Below are 16,623 nucleotides of genomic sequence, written 5' to 3'. Positions count from 1 at the left end.
AAGGTTTGGGAGTAAGGATTGACGGCGAATACCTCAGCAACCTTTGGTTTGCCGATGACATCGTTCTATTGAGCAGTACTGCAGACGAGTTACAACAAATGATTGAGGACCTTAACAGAGAGAGTGTAGGTGTGGGACTGAAGATTAATATGCAGAAGACAAAGATAATGACAAACAACCGGGCAAGGGAACAAGAATTCAGGATTGCCAGTCAGCCTCTAGAGTCTGTGACTGAGTACGCTTACTTAGGTCAACTAATCACAGGGAACTTTCACCATGAGAAGTAAATTCACAGAAGAATAAAAATGAGTTGGATCGCATACGGCAGACATCGTGAGCTTCTGACTGGAAGCTTACTGTTATTGTAAAGGAAGGTATACAATCAGTGCATTTTACCGGTGCTGACATATGGGGCAGAGACTTGGAGACTGACAAAGAAACTTGAGAACAAATTGAGGACTGCGCAAAGAGCGATGGAACGAAGAATGCTAGGCATAACTTTAAGAGACAGAAAGAGAGCGGTTTGGACCAGAGAGCAAACGGGTATAGACAATTTTCTAATACACATTAAGAGGAAAAAATGGTGCTGGGCAGGTCGTGTAATGCACAGATTAGATAACCGTTGGACCATTAGGGTGACAGAATGGGTACCAAGAGAAGGGAAGCGCAGTAGAGGACGACAGAAGACTAGGTGGTACAACGAAATCAGGAATATTGCGGGTGCTAGTTGGAATCGGCTGGCGCAGAACAGGGGTAATTGGAGATCGTGGGGAGAGGCCTTCGTCCTGCAGTGGACATAAAATAAGCTGATGATGACGATGATGAATGCAGTCCTGTGCAAAGAGTTGGGGGCCAGAGACTACATTTTCTTAAGTTTTGACTGGTTGCCCGGATGATCTTGTTTTCTTTTTTTTGCTTCCTTTTTTCTTAGTACCCGACTCCGCTTGTTTTAGCAAAGCACATTTTCCCATTGTTGTGTGCCTCGCTCAGTTTCCCTGTCAGCTATTTATGCGGCGGCAGCCAACTCTCTGATATGCCTCCGCAAGGTTCGCCCCAGCATCGATGTAGTTTCAACTCCAATCCAAGAATTAGCCGATCTCCTCACCTCAGGTCTCCCTCCGCATTGCCAAAGGTACGATCCATCCACAGAGCAAGGTGGAAGCTCATTACAGCCAGTTTCCTCGACGCCAGGTGAGCTACATTCAGGTACCGCCTGGTGTGAGGGTGCCTGCCATCGAGTCACAGGCCCCTCACAGCCATCCCGGCTCGTGGAGTGTGCCCTTATTGTAGCGGTCATGAGGATTCGGTTCATATCTTTACGCAGTGTTTGCTTCCCGCAGCTCTTCTCCAACGGAATGCTAGTCTTTTTCGTCTCCCAGGTGTTCCATATCAGACTGTTCGATTTTTGCACTTTTTGCTATATAAGCAGGCGATCAACCAGTTCGTGCTTCTTCTTGTCGAGTGCTCATATCAAGTTTGGTTGGCATGCTGTGAAGCAGTTTTCGGGGGGCGAGCGCCAGGCCTTCACGAAGTGCTTGCGAAAGCACAGAAGGAGGTCTGGTTCCATCTCACCTTGGAGCAGCATCACTTAGGTGACAAGAAGTTTCTCGAAATGTGGGCTCGTCCTACCGTGATTTCTGATGAGTCAGGTGGAAAGCTCTCCATTAAGAAATGATGCATCGTGTTTTGTTCTTGCAACTTGCCCGAATGTTCTCGTTTGAGTGCCCAGATAATGGTTCTGGCTTTTGGCTCAAGGTCACTTGAAGGTCACCAACAACAAGAGCTAAAAGCATTTCATGCTTGAAAATTCATCCTGGTCCAGGAACGCCTTTCTGGTGCGGTCGCTCAACCACATGAGCTAACCAGGAGGCTAGCAGATCACAAAATGAGAGTGAATCAATCGACAATTCAAGGCAACGGGACATTGAATATAGCATTTGTAGCTTTGTGATGCAAGACAGGTGGATGTAAATTTCAGAGCACAGCTCTGAGGCACCCATTCTTGCGGCAAGCATCGGATTTGGCGCTGTCCCTCATAACCAAGCGAACGAACACAGCAAAGGATGAAAGCGAACGTGGAGTGCAGCGGTAGATGAAAGACGGTGATAGCAAAGAGCACGAGGAGGAAAGTGGAGAAGAAGAGTATGGCATAGGCGTGAGAAGAAAAGCGTAGCGCTGCACAAGACGGGCTTTGCAGCAACAATGGCGACAGGATGGCACCAGAGTAGTGTCCTTTCAAACAAGGATTGCACGGTGGCTGAACTGAACCAAGGTGGTAGCATAATCACCGTGAATGTGAACAGTCACATAGGCGGTAGCTTGGGGCAGTTTCGCTGTTATTTGTGTTGCGATTCCGAGAGTTTTGCCATGTCTTTCCTTTTCTTTCTTTCTTTACGGTCAAGTAAGGCAACCTTGGCGCATTTACCCTTGCCGTAAGTTTGAAAAACATATGCAAGCAAGTAAAGCTTTTATATCAAGAATAGACTATTGGGCTAGTTGGTTCTTGATCAATACCTTGCAGTGCATGACAACAGAACAGAGACGCAGTACTTATGTATACGTTTGTTACATCTGTTGTGGGGATGCGCGACCCTCGCGCCTCCCCTGATGTTTTCCCGCATAGCGCATCCCCTGATATGCTGTTTTTCCCGCACGGCTCGCGTGGCCTGGCGCTCGGAGTGGTACAAGCGCGGTGTGAGAGATGGCGCCACCGTCGCGGCGGGGTTACTCGGGCGCCGAGGGACAGGCGCTTGCTCTTTTTCCCGGCGGGTCGGCGAACAGCGCCGGACGTACCGCGCGCGCGCGCCTCCGTTGGCGTGACCGAACACGCGGACGACCAGGCGTTGGGATCCAGCATGGGGCGAACATATTCGCTCGCTCGCGGTGAGTCGGACTTCTAGATTTGTCGCGCGCCCATCGGCATGTTTTGGGGATAGCAACTCGGCTAGCAGGCATTGATCTATGAAAGGTGCAATAAATGCCCTTGTGACTGTTTGCACTACTGTGTTGTCGTTCCTTTGTCCCAAGAGTACGGAGGAGAACCCCGTATCTCCCACATCTGGCTGCCCAACGTGGACCTCTTGGGGCATAGGACGATAATTTTAAGTGTTGCTTCGTTCGAGACCGTTGTTCGAACCGAAGCGTAGGGCTAGCGTGGATTTTGATCGCTAGCGTCGGCGGCGTGCTTTCTTGAGCGAGGCGGCTGTGGCTGTAGTGTGTTTGAACATGTCAACATGCTAAGCCTTTTCGCAAGTGTTTTTTTAATGACATTCGTCGGTACGAGAGCCACGTGGTCTTCATCCTGGGAGAGCGAGGCTGAGTGCCCGCGGAGCAGTGGCAAGCCTGAAGCGAGTGAGTACGGAAGCCTCGTGAGTGGTCCGAATTTCTTATGTAAATAGCTTCTTCTATCTCTTTGACTCGGATGAAGTCGCGGCTCAGGGAGCCGGGTGGCCGCGGGCCACGGGTGCCACGACGGGCTGACTGGTATTACGGCCTGGCACCGGGCGCTCCGACACCGTCTGGGACGGTGGGCGCCGTCAACTCGGATGCTGTGTGCACCGAGCGGAGTAGGACCACCTCACAGAGCTAACGTCTCCTCGCGGCTGCCTGTTTTGCGCCCATTTTGGGTGTTCTTTTTGGATGCCGGTTGTTGTCAGAGTAGCGACGATTTAGGCCTAAGGCTTTACGAAGCTGCCTGTCGCACGTGGAGGGACACAACCTGGTGGACCGTGGCGTTGAGGCGTTGCAATTTGCTTCCCTCATTCTGTTTAGCCTCGCACGAATTGAAATTACTCGTTCGGCTCAAGGAAGCGAGCTTCGTTCACTTGAACTTAGCATCTGAGTAGCTGCCCGATCTTTTGCTAGCCGAGTTGAACATCGTACCACGTGGGCGATGCGCATGCAGAATTCCTCTCCCTTGCACTACTTTAGTGTTTGCCGAGTGTTTTGAGTGTACGCAGCGTGATTGGAGTCACCCCTGGCTTGCTGCCACCTGCACATCGTCTGCGCTGCTGCCCCGGACTACGATCGAGTCACCCCGGGCGATGGTGATGCTGTGGCCAGTTCGGCGCAGCGACTTCGGCGGCCTCCTGCATCCAGCTCACAACCCTCGGCGGCGGACAAAGGAGCCAGCGGTCACCGACAGCTACGGCGGCTCTTGCCAGCTGGGCGCGTCGGCGCGAGCGACGCTTGCTCGTACCGACTACTGCGTCGTCGTCTCCGGAGTCCTGGCCTGGGATCGTGCCGTCGAGTCGCAAAGCTACTGCTGTGACCGGCGGACGCCAGCGGTGTACCCCAAGGACAGTCGGCTCGCATGTTATGGACAGCGTGTGGACATTTCCCCGGCGCGGCCACTGTTGCATGTACCACCTTGTTCGCGAAGCACGTGTTGATGTTAGACCGTGTCACATGTTTCGCCGGAATAAGAAGTGATTTAAGGTTGGGGGGATGTGGGGATGCGCGACCCTCGCGCCTCCCCTGATGTTTTCCCGCATAGCGCATCCCCTGATATGCTGTTTTTCCCGCACGGCTCGCGTGGCCTGGCGCTCGGAGTGGTACAAGCGCGGTGTGAGAGATGGCGCCACCGTCGCGGCGGGGTTACTCGGGCGCCGAGGGACAGGCGCTTGCTCTTTTTCCCGGCGGGTCGGCGAACAGCGCCGGACGTACCGCGCGCGCGCGCCTCCGTTGGCGTGACCGAACACGCGGACGACCAGGCGTTGGGATCCAGCATGGGGCGAACATATTCGCTCGCTCGCGGTGAGTCGGACTTCTAGATTTGTCGCGCGCCCATCGGCATGTTTTGGGGATAGCAACTCGGCTAGCAGGCATTGATCTATGAAAGGTGCAATAAATGCCCTTGTGACTGTTTGCACTACTGTGTTGTCGTTCCTTTGTCCCAAGAGTACGGAGGAGAACCCCGTATCTCCCACACTGTTTGTCCCATTGTAGTGACACTGCAAGTTACTTATTGGCTGTAACAAAAGGCTAAAGCTCTGCTTCTCTTACCCAGATTTGATGCACTTGTTAAAATGCTGCATGTACCTCTCAGCACACTGGAATGGTGTCCGTCTTCCCTGCAGCAGGAAACAACAGCGTGTGCTTTAGAATGATGTGGTAGCAGTAGAACACAACAGAGAGAGCAAGCAAAAAGAACTTTATTCGTCAGCAGGATATGACTGCACTGTAGAATTGACATCTTAACATATGAATATTTGGACATAAAAAATTTGTATTTTAATAATACTAGGGGTTTCAAACTGGCACTGTAATCGTTGGGTAACCATTGGAATTACAAATAGCACCTGAATGTTTTTCTACTATTTGACATACATTCATTGAAGAAGCACATTGAAGCTTCTTTTATTGTTCGCTCATGATTGCTCTTTCACAAGTGTCTCTTTCTCTCTCTTCTTTATGCAAGTTTCAGCACACACATAAACTACTAGACTTTAATTTGAGCACGCCTGCCGTTGAATCTGCGTAGGTGGCAAGCCCTGAGTAACAATCGCCATGTGTATTATTTCTTACATTGTAAACATTCTTTTGTTCTTTACACCGCCTTGAATACCAGAAAATAAGAATTTGAGGCTAAACAAGACTAACTGTTCCAATTAAACAAATTTGCAATAAAAAAATTAGCTTTAACGACATTGACATAAGAACTCACGAGACCATTCGAAGCCAAGAGAAAAAAAATTGAGGCTAATCCAAGCACTGCATCATTACCATGCTAGTTGAACAGTCATACTGGCGGCACACACAGATGCCAATTTCCCTCGAGTATATTTAGTCTGAAATTCTGTGGACAAGACATCTTCTATGTCTACCTCAAGTTTGTTGCAAGTGAGTGAGGCACAAGTGCATTGGAACTAACAACAGTAGCAGAGTAGCAGATTTTGCAGCACCATACATATACGTACACCCAACTGGGCAGCCACCTTGTCCCATTCGTGAAGGCCAAGTTTCTTGACAAGCGCCTTGAGCACTATGTCTTCCTTTGGTGTCCATGCACTGACATCCCTGCTCAGCTTGTTTTTCCACATCAGCTCGCACTGCTGCGGACTGTGGTGGATGCCGATCTGCACGGTGATGAACCACAGGCTATGTTGCCTCCGATGCGTCACATTCAGGGCATTTGCATGAACCCGACGTGGTTGCCTCGGGTTCATGTAAGCAAAGACATGAAAAATGGTGGTGGGCAATTATTCCGCCACGAGCAACTAACAAAAGTGCTGACTTGAGCTAGATGGTTTACTAGCTAGCTTGGTATACAGTGATAGGGCTACGGTGTCATCGTTCCCACAGACCAAGGAGGTAGCAGTGATAAAGAGCTGCACAAGCAACTGCAAAGCTTGCCACCTAGTTGGCTGGCAACTTACGTCATTGGCGGAGATCGCACACCAGTCTATACTGCGGTCAGTCATTTCACGCAGCTGGTCCAAGCCCATTTCCCTGCAAAGAGTGCAGTTGGCTTTTACTGGTGCCACATTTCGTATATTGACTGCTGCTCGGACGGCTGTACACCATTTCCATCAGTGGAAAAATATAGTGTGTCTTCGCAGGTAGAAACTGCACGAGGTATCCTAAGGGTGCCCCCTCTACCTATTTTATACACTTGCCACTTCAGCGCCACTGTCGCCCAATCTAGCAGAGCTATTCATGTTGTTCACTTTCAGGATGCCGCCACAGAAGTGGTAGCGCACAAACACGGTTCAAAAATGCAGAGCGAGGGGTCTCGTTAACTATGAATAACATCATGTCCATATTCGTAATCTAACTGCTGGTCGTGTGGTATGTGGGTATCTCTGTCACATCTCCTCTGCTTCGAAGCTCCGCAGTGCAAGGACTCGTTTTCAGGTTTTTTAAATGGCAGAAGTGGCACGAGACTACACGCACAGCATGGCCCAGCAGCAGCTCTGGGCATGAGTGCACTGGATCATAAACTCTTTGCAGGAAGTCAGCAACAAGTGGCCCATTTTCTGCGGGGGCTGAAGCCAGGCTCCAATGCCAATCGAAAGAAACAATAAGAAGGAAGTGCACAGCACAGTCTGCGCATCCATTCCAAAGCAGAAGCCTTGACTTTCTCGGCTCCTTAAGAAACAGAGGTGGCTCTTTTAGCAAAAGCTGATCAGATCTGCCTGGCGACATGACTTACGTATATGGCACACTACTCCTTAAGTGACAGCGCAAGTCGGGAATGACCCGTACACAAAGCACACCGTACTCGCATAACACACACAAACATGCACTCCAAAGGCTATGCTAGCTGTATCCAGTGTTGGCTTGCTGGAAGACCGGTGACGGCACTGTACTGTGCACTTGCCGAATTCTCACGCACTTCACGCTGGAAAACTTACTCTAGGCTGGCCACTTTCGCATCCAGTTCTTCCACTTCTTTCGCAGTCTCGCAGTTATTTTTCTTGAACTGCATCAAGTATTCTCGTCTGCAGAGAAGAGAGAGAGAGAGGAAGAAAGAAAAGCAATTAAAAGAACAAGATTCATAATTGTTATAACTGACATACTTCCACTTTTCACGTATGCACGCACACACACACAAAAGAAAATTGAAACGAGGGTTGCAAGAGGGAGGAAAGTTCGTTACCTCTGCATGCATGAGTCTGTGATGGTCTTAATTAAATTCTTCTGGATGCTGATTTGAAGCAAGGCAATCTCCTTATCAAACCCTGTGTAAAAGAAACAAAGCTTAATAATATGGGAGCCATATATACACCAAAGCAAATAACCAAGATTAAAGAAAGACACTCATATTATCTGTAGCTTAAGAGGAAGCTTTAGCTCATGGGCTCCTATCTACATAGGAAAGAAGAAATTGTTTTTCTTGGCAACCACTGCACCACATTTGATGAGCTTTGTTGCATTCAAAAGAAAAAGTTAAAATGTAGTGACTGTTGATAGCAAATTATTAATTTAAATCATCTATCTTTAAATAAAAGTAGTTCGAAATTAGAAAATTTCAGCAAGAGATACTATAGAGCTTACAACTCTACAACTTAACAATAAAGAATGATATCACAATTCTGTGAATTGCATCTAACAGTACATCTAAAGTGGACAGAATTGATGGCTCACAAATGGACCATTAATATCTGAGTAGGAGTTTTGCGAAACCCTTGTAACCAATGTAACAAATTCATATAGGATGTAAATTAATATTCCAGATTTGTCTGCTTTATATTCTCTAATGATGTAGTTTACAGAACTGCGATATCTGCTCTTCATGAAGAGCTATGAACTTGTAGACTTTGTGCTTCTATTTTTCTTCAAGCTTACCAAGTTTTGAAAGCTCCTTATGAAAAATTCAGGCATTAAATCAAAATTTTCCTTCCAACAGTCACTACAATTGAACTTTTTCTCTCAAATGCAACAAACATTAATAAAATCAGCCCAGTTTTTATCTCAGAAAAGTGTTTCGGCGTTTTACATGTATATTGACATGTGTACTTGTTTATCGGGTGACCACGTTTCCCCATCTAACAAATGTTATCGCTCAGTGCAGGACATGCATGTATCAGAAGTTTCTCAAATGTTATTGATGGTTCTATCCACTGTCTGTTGTCACTACTACATGACAACATGAATAGGTGGCATCAGAGTTGGGCCCGAGCTAAAGCTTCCTCTAAGAGGAAGGCTACATATGTTCTGTTCCTGAAAGCAAAAGTAATTATACACTAAGTGAGTGCACAGTGCCGCACCATCTCATGTGCAGAATTAGAGGACATGTGGTTGGTGATGTTACTGTAGTGTAATGAAAAGCTGGCGATTTTGACGCTAAAATCTGCGTTCAAGCTGTGCAACTGAGCCTATCGAGCAGAAGTTCCAAAAACAAGGATGTGTGAGGGTTTGTAGAGGTAGAGATGATTTGTACCTGCTTAAAAACAACCTGTACTGGATAAAGCTGCTGCACTGCACGTATTGTGCTTTCTCTTGAGCTTTCCGTGTTTACACACCAAGATTGCACATGCAGAATGGGTAATTGAGTGTGCTTTTCTTGAGCAAGTTTAATTCTTAAACACCTTCCAAAGGGCTTTTCACCAGGCCCCATCGCAGTTTTGTTATACACTGAAAGCTGGAGAGCACCGTTCAGGGCGAGTTTTACCACAACAATTTTTAAAAAGGGTATAGCAGTAGTGGAGACCGAAGCAAATGAAACATAATGTCCACAATAAGTTAAATAAAGGTAGCGCCATCCTTTCGTCATGAGCCAACCAATGAGGGCAGCGCTCCCCTGCCCCGCTTCCTTACTGACATAGTGCGGCTGTGATTGCGCTCACTCCATTGTTGTGAAAGAGGTACCGTTATGGCTCACGCCCATAACTTTGTTCTAAATTCCTGTAATTCTTTCCAACCTTGTACTTCCACTCCCAACTACGACCACCAACTGTATGCAATGGCAACGACAGAGACCAACGGTGACATGACAATGACACTATTCATTGGCTATAACATCCAAACCAGCGAAGGGCTGTGCTGCGAACGACCTGGGCATCGCGCACAGCTATGCTGTGTAAGCGTACTGCCTGCAGTTGCCTCGAAAGTATATGTACAGACTCTACTACTCTCTGAATCTGCATCACACACACTGCAATTTCGTACATACCACTGACTGCAATAGCTTAGCGGTTATTGCGGGCGGCTTGTAACTGCAACCTCCTGCAGAAACTGCAACTGGAAGTTTCTGCAGAACTTGCACCACTGCGCAAGTTCAATTTCAAGTTGTGATGAATGGGCCAAGTCCACCATATAGTTAGGGGGTTCGCATGACGAAGGTGTAATGGAAAGGATGAAAGCTCATGCTGTCTCAAGCTGCTGTCACATGCTGTAAAAGGGAAGGCGGAAATGTGCATTCTGGACATGCATGACAGCTGCACGGCCACCATTGTCCACCTTGTTAGGTTTTGATTACTTGGCCGTTCTTAAAAAACAAGGGGGGGGGGGGGGGTTTAGGTCAACCTTTTCCCAAAAACTGGCTCAATCCAGCAACAGCGCTTGTGCCAGCAGTGGAAGGCAGAACACTGTCCTAGCTTTGCCATGGAGCCAACTGAGCAGAGTGTTGATGGTGTGTCTACTTCGTTGTTTTTGCAGCCAAACACATTCTGGGTCTCTGGAGACCCTCCAACCACCCCTCGTGCGTAAACAGCGCATGTACAGTTGATAGCTGGACGACGGCGGGGACTGCAGGAATGCGCCTTGAGCGTCCCAAGGCTCCCGTGTAAGAGCCGAAATGTCTTCTTTTCTTTTAAATTTACTTTGGCCGCCATAGTGCCCCGGGTTTTGTCTACCTTTTCACCATGTGCCGATATAATTGTTATCGCAATAGAACAGCCATCGTCAAAAAGCACAACAATGTACGCGTGATAATATATTACCCTATAGTACACCCTGCCGCCACACATAGGTAGACGTAGTGCGCTGATGCGAAAGTTTTCACCAAGTCTGAAATCTGCCGTGATACTGCAGCTGCTGCGCAGGAACGGTTTCTGCTGCCGCTGTGGCTACAATAAAGAACCATTTCATGCTTAAGCCTACTCCTGTGCACGGGTAGACTGAGACATTGCTTTGGAGCGCATATGCAGCAAACATTCTTTTAATTTTGAAACCATAACAGTTTCCAAGCAACCATGTTTTCCGAAGCAATACAATACAAATGATAGTGAATCGAAAGATTAACATGCAACCATAGAATTTGACGTGTCTGCTAGTACATTACTGCTGTTAATGGATACTGGAAATTTTGCCTGAAATATAGTGCCGTTTTCCAATGCAAATGTAGGACAAACAAATAAACAAGACTGAGCGCTCTGTCCCGCCTTTGTGCTGAAAAATATAGCGCTATGTGGAATAAACTGGCCTAACAGTACATTCATGCATCTGAAATCTAGCAAGTTCAAAAGATGACCTTATTTCATATCCTCTCTTAAACATCACAGTGGTACACTAAAACCAAGGAAAAATGAAGGCTTGGCCATAGTTGATAATGAGGGAAGAGGATGACGGGTGCTCTCGATTGGGGTTTTGTCATGTAGGAAGTGCTGGCTGAAGCCAAGTGCAGCCTGGCAAGAACAATTGCAAGCAGCATGCCACATACGTAAAGCTGCAGGCCACGTATCGCCTGTATACGCACATGGTTTGGGCCCATACAGGTATGGGTCCTGCAGACACAGTCTTCTTCTGGATACCTCATCGTCGTTCATCGGGGCTCTCTGGAGAAATGAAAGGAGTGGAAGGCAAGCCTTGCTGGATGTCGCATAGATATAATGTCACAGCTTGAGTACACAGCTATGCAAAATTCAAGTGCGCTTCGCTTATGAATGAAATTATGTGTGGAGGGCTACTATTACCATGGCCCAGGAAAGGCTGAACATGCAACCTGTACCCTGGAGAATATTTACCATTTACACATACTATTTGTTACAAGTGGATATGCTCCTTAGTGGCTTTGATAATGAAGTCCTCTGCCCATTGCACAGTTGCATATTGTCCAAACACTGACTGAAGTTGGAGGAAAGAAGGCGTTGCCGATGGTGGTGGTTTAGTACATTTTTACTGCATGGCACCTGGGTTGGTTTGGCAACCTGCAGCAATAAAGTTATCCTGTAGAACAAAAGAGCTAGAACGTAATTTGTGCTTGTGTCCCCGGAAGGTAACACTGTATGTAAATAAGAGATGGCTCCTGTATTTACATGACACTAATTATTTCCTGGGAGGAATAGCACACTTAGCCTATGCGATTTAACATTGTTTTCCACTTCACCATACACCAATATTCGGTGAGATCATGGCATAGGAGCTCTCATCATTTCATAGCCCTGAAGCATCTCCCATCCTGATCGATATTTTGGCAAGGCTTGTCCTGGGGTTAAGCTCAAATTCAACAAACAGTTTCATATTCATATTCAACAGTCAGTTGTACCTTGAAATAAGTGACACATCAACAGGCATAGCACAAAACTATGTTAACATAGTCCTGGGCTACATGGGGTCCCATTTTCTTTCAACTTGCGGTATCAGACCATTTTTATAGACACGCAGTCTAAATTATATCTTCTCTGTATGGCCTGGTCTTAAATGAACTTGACAAATTCACAGACGTTTTCAACCAAGTAGACTGCACGAGACCATTTCCTTCACGCACACTTTTTTCCGCAAATAAATAAATGTGCTTCGTAGATAGTGGAGGACAGTTCACTGCTGACTTAAACGTAAGCAAAATACACGGTTAGACAACAGTAGTCGCACTTTAAAAGCAGTCACCTGTGTCACTACAAGACCAACATTTGTTATCTTCAAGGCGCACAGAATAATTATTTATTCCCACGCGAAAGATTTTCAAGAGAACACCGAGTCGGTTGCGTGGCACGTCTATATGATGGCCAAAACTACCTGCCTTCTATCATTAATGACGTTATTACCAAAGTGGGAAATTTCGATCATCACAAACTACTGCATGAACAATATTAAGATAGCTTTATATGATACACTCGAAAAAAGAAACGACGCCATAGCGTTAGTCGCCATCCTTGCAGGTAAAATGGAAGTAAAACATGCAAACACATACAGACCATACAGTATCAAAAAGCAGGCACTTCAGCTTTAAATAGTTAATAAAGGGTGGACTTGACTGAGATTTACCAAATGTCTATCTCCCAGAGTATGAAGCACATGTAGCAGATTTTCACATTGTGTAACCTGCCTTCCATATTGTCCCATGTTTTTCTTTGTCTATCCTGCCTGGACACCCCTAGGGTCTGCAGTATGTAATAAATAAATGAATGAATGAAATAGAACTTTCAAAATATACCCTGAGCAAAACGAGAACAAGGTAAAAGCGGGAGCCAACGTTTCGACAAGTGGACTTGTCTTCTTCAAGGCGACATATGCCCTGTGCGTCAGTGATCACTATCTCTAATTATTAAAATTGCTGATTCGAGACATAGTAATAGCTCTGACGGACAAAATTCAGGGCAAGCATGGACAGAAGAAAAGTATCCGACAGATAATTTACTAGCTTAATTGCAGGCAGTATATGCAAGTTAGGTTTGAAATTGTAAATGTTAGGCCGCCAATGCAAACTGCATGCTTGTAGCTAATGACAAGCTCATACGAATTCAAGGGCAAAGTCCAAAAAGCTTTTCCTTCATAAGTGCTCTTTCCCACTGGTCGGCCACTTTTGCTAATAATATGCATGCCCAGCATCACGACTGGCTGGATTGTGCTTTTGCGAATAAGTCTAACATGAATGTTTTCCTGAATACAGGCCCAGGGGCCCTATAATGCAAAACTATTCTAATCTGTTTTTATTCCAATATCCTGAAATTAAATTTATGTAACCGCCGACCCAAGCATCAGGCAGTGACTCGCAGCATTGTTTGAACAGGCCAGCGAAACGCGCTCCTCGTCTATGTGCTCCTAGGAGGTCCCTTTTATATGCTTTCAAAGAGAATAGCATTGCCTTACTTGACAGGTTTCTCTTACCTAATTGGCTGACCAGAGCCAAGGAGCACACAGAATTGGAGACAGTTTCGGTGTGGCTGGGCTAGCGCAGTGACTGTAGATAACCTGATGAGGGTGGTGTCGGCGCTGGTGATTGGTCCGCTTCTTTTGCTTAGCTTTCGGTGTCTGGTATAATATCGTGGCAGCGTGCAGTGAGGGGGGGGGGGATAAAAATGCAGCTAAAACGTATCCTCAAATTTGGCAGAGCAATGTTGTGTATGTTCCGAAAGGGCTTGACAATGCTATACTGCCATGAAAAAATTGTTATTATACGCAAAAGATCCATTCTCCCGGGCAGCTCCGAGTAGTCAGTGCCAGAGCGATTGGTGGGCAGCCATCTTCTATTCATTTCGGAACGGGGGCAGTGTCCGGCTATTCCAAAAACAATTCAGTTTTCTTTGGCATATTAATGCTTTCTTCAAGTGTACACGTCACTTTGGTGTGGTGAATTTTTGTGGTTTTGTGATGTTGCGTGACAGATGGGGGAAGTGGGCACAGCCTGAAAACTTTTGACCAATAGCAGAGGCTAATGGCAAAAACGGTGGAGAATCGTAAATAATTATTTTTCTTTTATTTGGTATAATCATGCATGATCACTGTGCACACATCATATCAGATGAAGAGCTTTCATGGTTTTCCTGATGTCGCATGACAGACAAGTGAAGTGGAGGTGGCCCGAAAAAAGTTTGACCAATCGTGGAAGATTGATTACAGAAATGGAATAGAAAAGTTTGGAACAAGTTTGTGTTATAGAACCTCAGGACCTGTATTCACAAAACTATCTTCCTCTGGAATTGTTAGTAAGAGGAAATTTTAGCCAATCGTGACGCTGGAGATACATTATTAGTGAAGCTAGCCGATAAGTGGGAAAGAGCACTTACGAACGAAAAGCTTTTTGAATTCGGCCCATGAATTTTAGCGTGAAGATGAAGCGGTGCAGTCGGGCACCAACTGCTGCTACCGAGCTCGACATCATACAGAACGAAAAGAGCACAAGGTGTAACCACCAGCACTGTAGTTCGCTTGAGCAGGAAATCTGGCCTGAGGCTTCCTCGGGCTGAGGGAATGTCAAGGTGGGTTGGGTAAGCCCGCCATGGAAAGAATCGGTCCAATTAACTCGACCAGCTTGGACAAATGCATGTAAATGCAGTCTGATCAGTCTGGGCCATCTCAACACTTCACCTGACCTGCTTGCATCCAAGTTCAATAAATGAAGCGTATACTTTAGTACTATTAGTGAGCAGCCATACTAGGAGCATAACTTACGTGAGTGCAAGAAGAGAGAAAAAAACAAACAGAGCTGGCTGCAGCTCACCATTCCGTTGATGTCCTTGAAGTAAGGGTGACCAAAGACCACCCAAGAGCGCTTTCTAGGTGGAAGTTGGCCCGGGCGTTTCCTAGCATTGGCAACGAGTTCGTTGACCATCTTCTGCAGCAGCAATGTGCGGATGCCCGAAAGATGAAAACAGTGGTTAGCATTTTGATGGTTGCCTTCCGTGGAAGACAGTTTTCACTTTGATTTCCCCAAGCACAGAAACTATACTTCATGTTGCCAAATCCGTGCAGTGCAGCGAAAGCTCAGGGGCCACATTCACAACACTTTTTCTTCACCTGACATTGTCAGGCTGTGTTCATTAATAATATATCAGGATTGACTGGAAATCACTCTTTCAAACAATTCTAGAGTAAGAGAGTTTGTGAATACGGGCCCTGGGCCTGTACTATTCAGTAAACACTCTTCTGTTAGAATTTTTTGTAAGAGCAAATTCCAGCCAATCCTGATGCTGGACATATTATTAATGAAAGCAATGAGTAATGGAAAGAATGCTGAAGAACAAAAGCTTTGTAAATTCGGCCCCAGGAGAAAGGCTTGTCCATCGTACACTACTTTACTATTGCTCACGCGTGCGACGACGGTTGAAAGGAATGATTGTTGGTGCAACATGAGCATGCCATTCTTTGTTATATTTCCTTCTTTATCTTGCTCTCAGCAAGCAAAGGACAGCAGCGTTGCAGCTACTGCCTCTTTTTCAATGTAGCAGCAAAACACACACACACACACACACATACGCGTGCACGCACGCACACGCAGGGACGGAGTGGTTGAGAGGTAGAGGCAGTGCGTAGTACAAGGGGAATCCAGTCTTTTCGAGAGCAGTGGCACCGATATTATTGGCTCATGCTATGAGAAATCAGCCATTGGGGGGAAGGGGTTCCTTTTTAATTCCAGGTTCCAGCCTTTGAATGCGAAATTAGCGTACTGGGTACCAAATTTGTTGATTAATATCACAGGATGAAAACGCTCTAGAACTATTAAACAAAATAGAGTTGCCTTCTAATGCGATCGACTCTTTCGGGTATCACATAAAAGTACACCACAGATGCAATATTAGAAAAGTTGGTTTATGTTATTCATTGACTCTACTTGTTTACAGAAATTGTGTGCGTCGAAGTGCATAAACCACCAGAGAAAGTAAGATTTGTGTAGTTGGCATAGCATTTTCACTACAAGTAACGAAAATTCAGCTTTGAAACTACTGTATATTCCTGGACAATTTTTGTTCCGAACCGATGATTGTTATTACTTTTCCCAGCTCAGGTTCTGTTCGACATCCTGCTCAAAAGCGCGATTTTCATCATGTGTCCACTCTGACGGCCTGTATTTCATACCTGGTTCTCACGATTCGTTGCGAGATGCTCCTTCAACGTCTCAATAGCAGACATCAGCTCGTTCTGGTATAGCCGGTTCACTCTGAGGCACTCGTTTATGGACGGCGGCTCCTGTGCACCCCACTCCAGACATGGAGCAGAGTGCGTATGGCGATCTTGGCTGTTCTTCCTATTTGGTATTGGTGAGCGCTTGCCCTGCAGGTTTGTTTTCCGTACGACTTTCGTTAGAAACATGAACAATCGGATTAGTTGGCAATATCCTGCTAAATGCAACAGCACAAAATGTGACAAGGACACAGAAAGGAAAAATGACCACACGTGATGACTTCTGATCGCTGGATACCATTCAGAAGCCGCAGCTTGTGTTGCCTTGCATTTGCCACTGCGGTGAATGAGTGTTATAAACATCCATATTTAGTAAATTTAGCTTATTTTTCACTTTCT

The 16,623-nt window shown here is 46.2% G+C and overlaps 1 protein-coding gene across 3 annotated transcripts in view; it reads right to left on the bottom strand.

Moving 5' to 3' along the window:
• Positions 1-16,623, bottom strand: part of LOC126547228 (uncharacterized) — a 134,449-nt gene that overhangs the window by 60,046 nt on the left and 57,780 nt on the right. For all 3 annotated transcript variants that reach the window (XM_072288266.1, XM_055062815.2, XM_072288265.1), the window contains exons 17-24: positions 16,180-16,374; positions 14,825-14,938; positions 11,141-11,219; positions 7,601-7,682; positions 7,356-7,442; positions 6,378-6,450; positions 5,919-6,077; positions 5,005-5,072 (exon numbers count right to left, since the gene is read on the bottom strand). In XM_072288266.1, coding sequence (XP_072144367.1) covers positions 5,005-5,072; positions 5,919-6,077; positions 6,378-6,450; positions 7,356-7,442; positions 7,601-7,682; positions 11,141-11,219; positions 14,825-14,938; positions 16,180-16,374 — 857 coding nt within the window. The remainder of the gene's footprint in view (positions 1-5,004; positions 5,073-5,918; positions 6,078-6,377; positions 6,451-7,355; positions 7,443-7,600; positions 7,683-11,140; positions 11,220-14,824; positions 14,939-16,179; positions 16,375-16,623) is intronic.

Source organism: Dermacentor andersoni, chromosome 1 (assembly GCF_023375885.2).
Source record: "Dermacentor andersoni chromosome 1, qqDerAnde1_hic_scaffold, whole genome shotgun sequence".
NCBI lineage: Eukaryota > Metazoa > Arthropoda > Arachnida > Ixodida > Ixodidae > Dermacentor > Dermacentor andersoni.
This window is presented reverse-complemented; position numbering and strand designations above follow the sequence as displayed.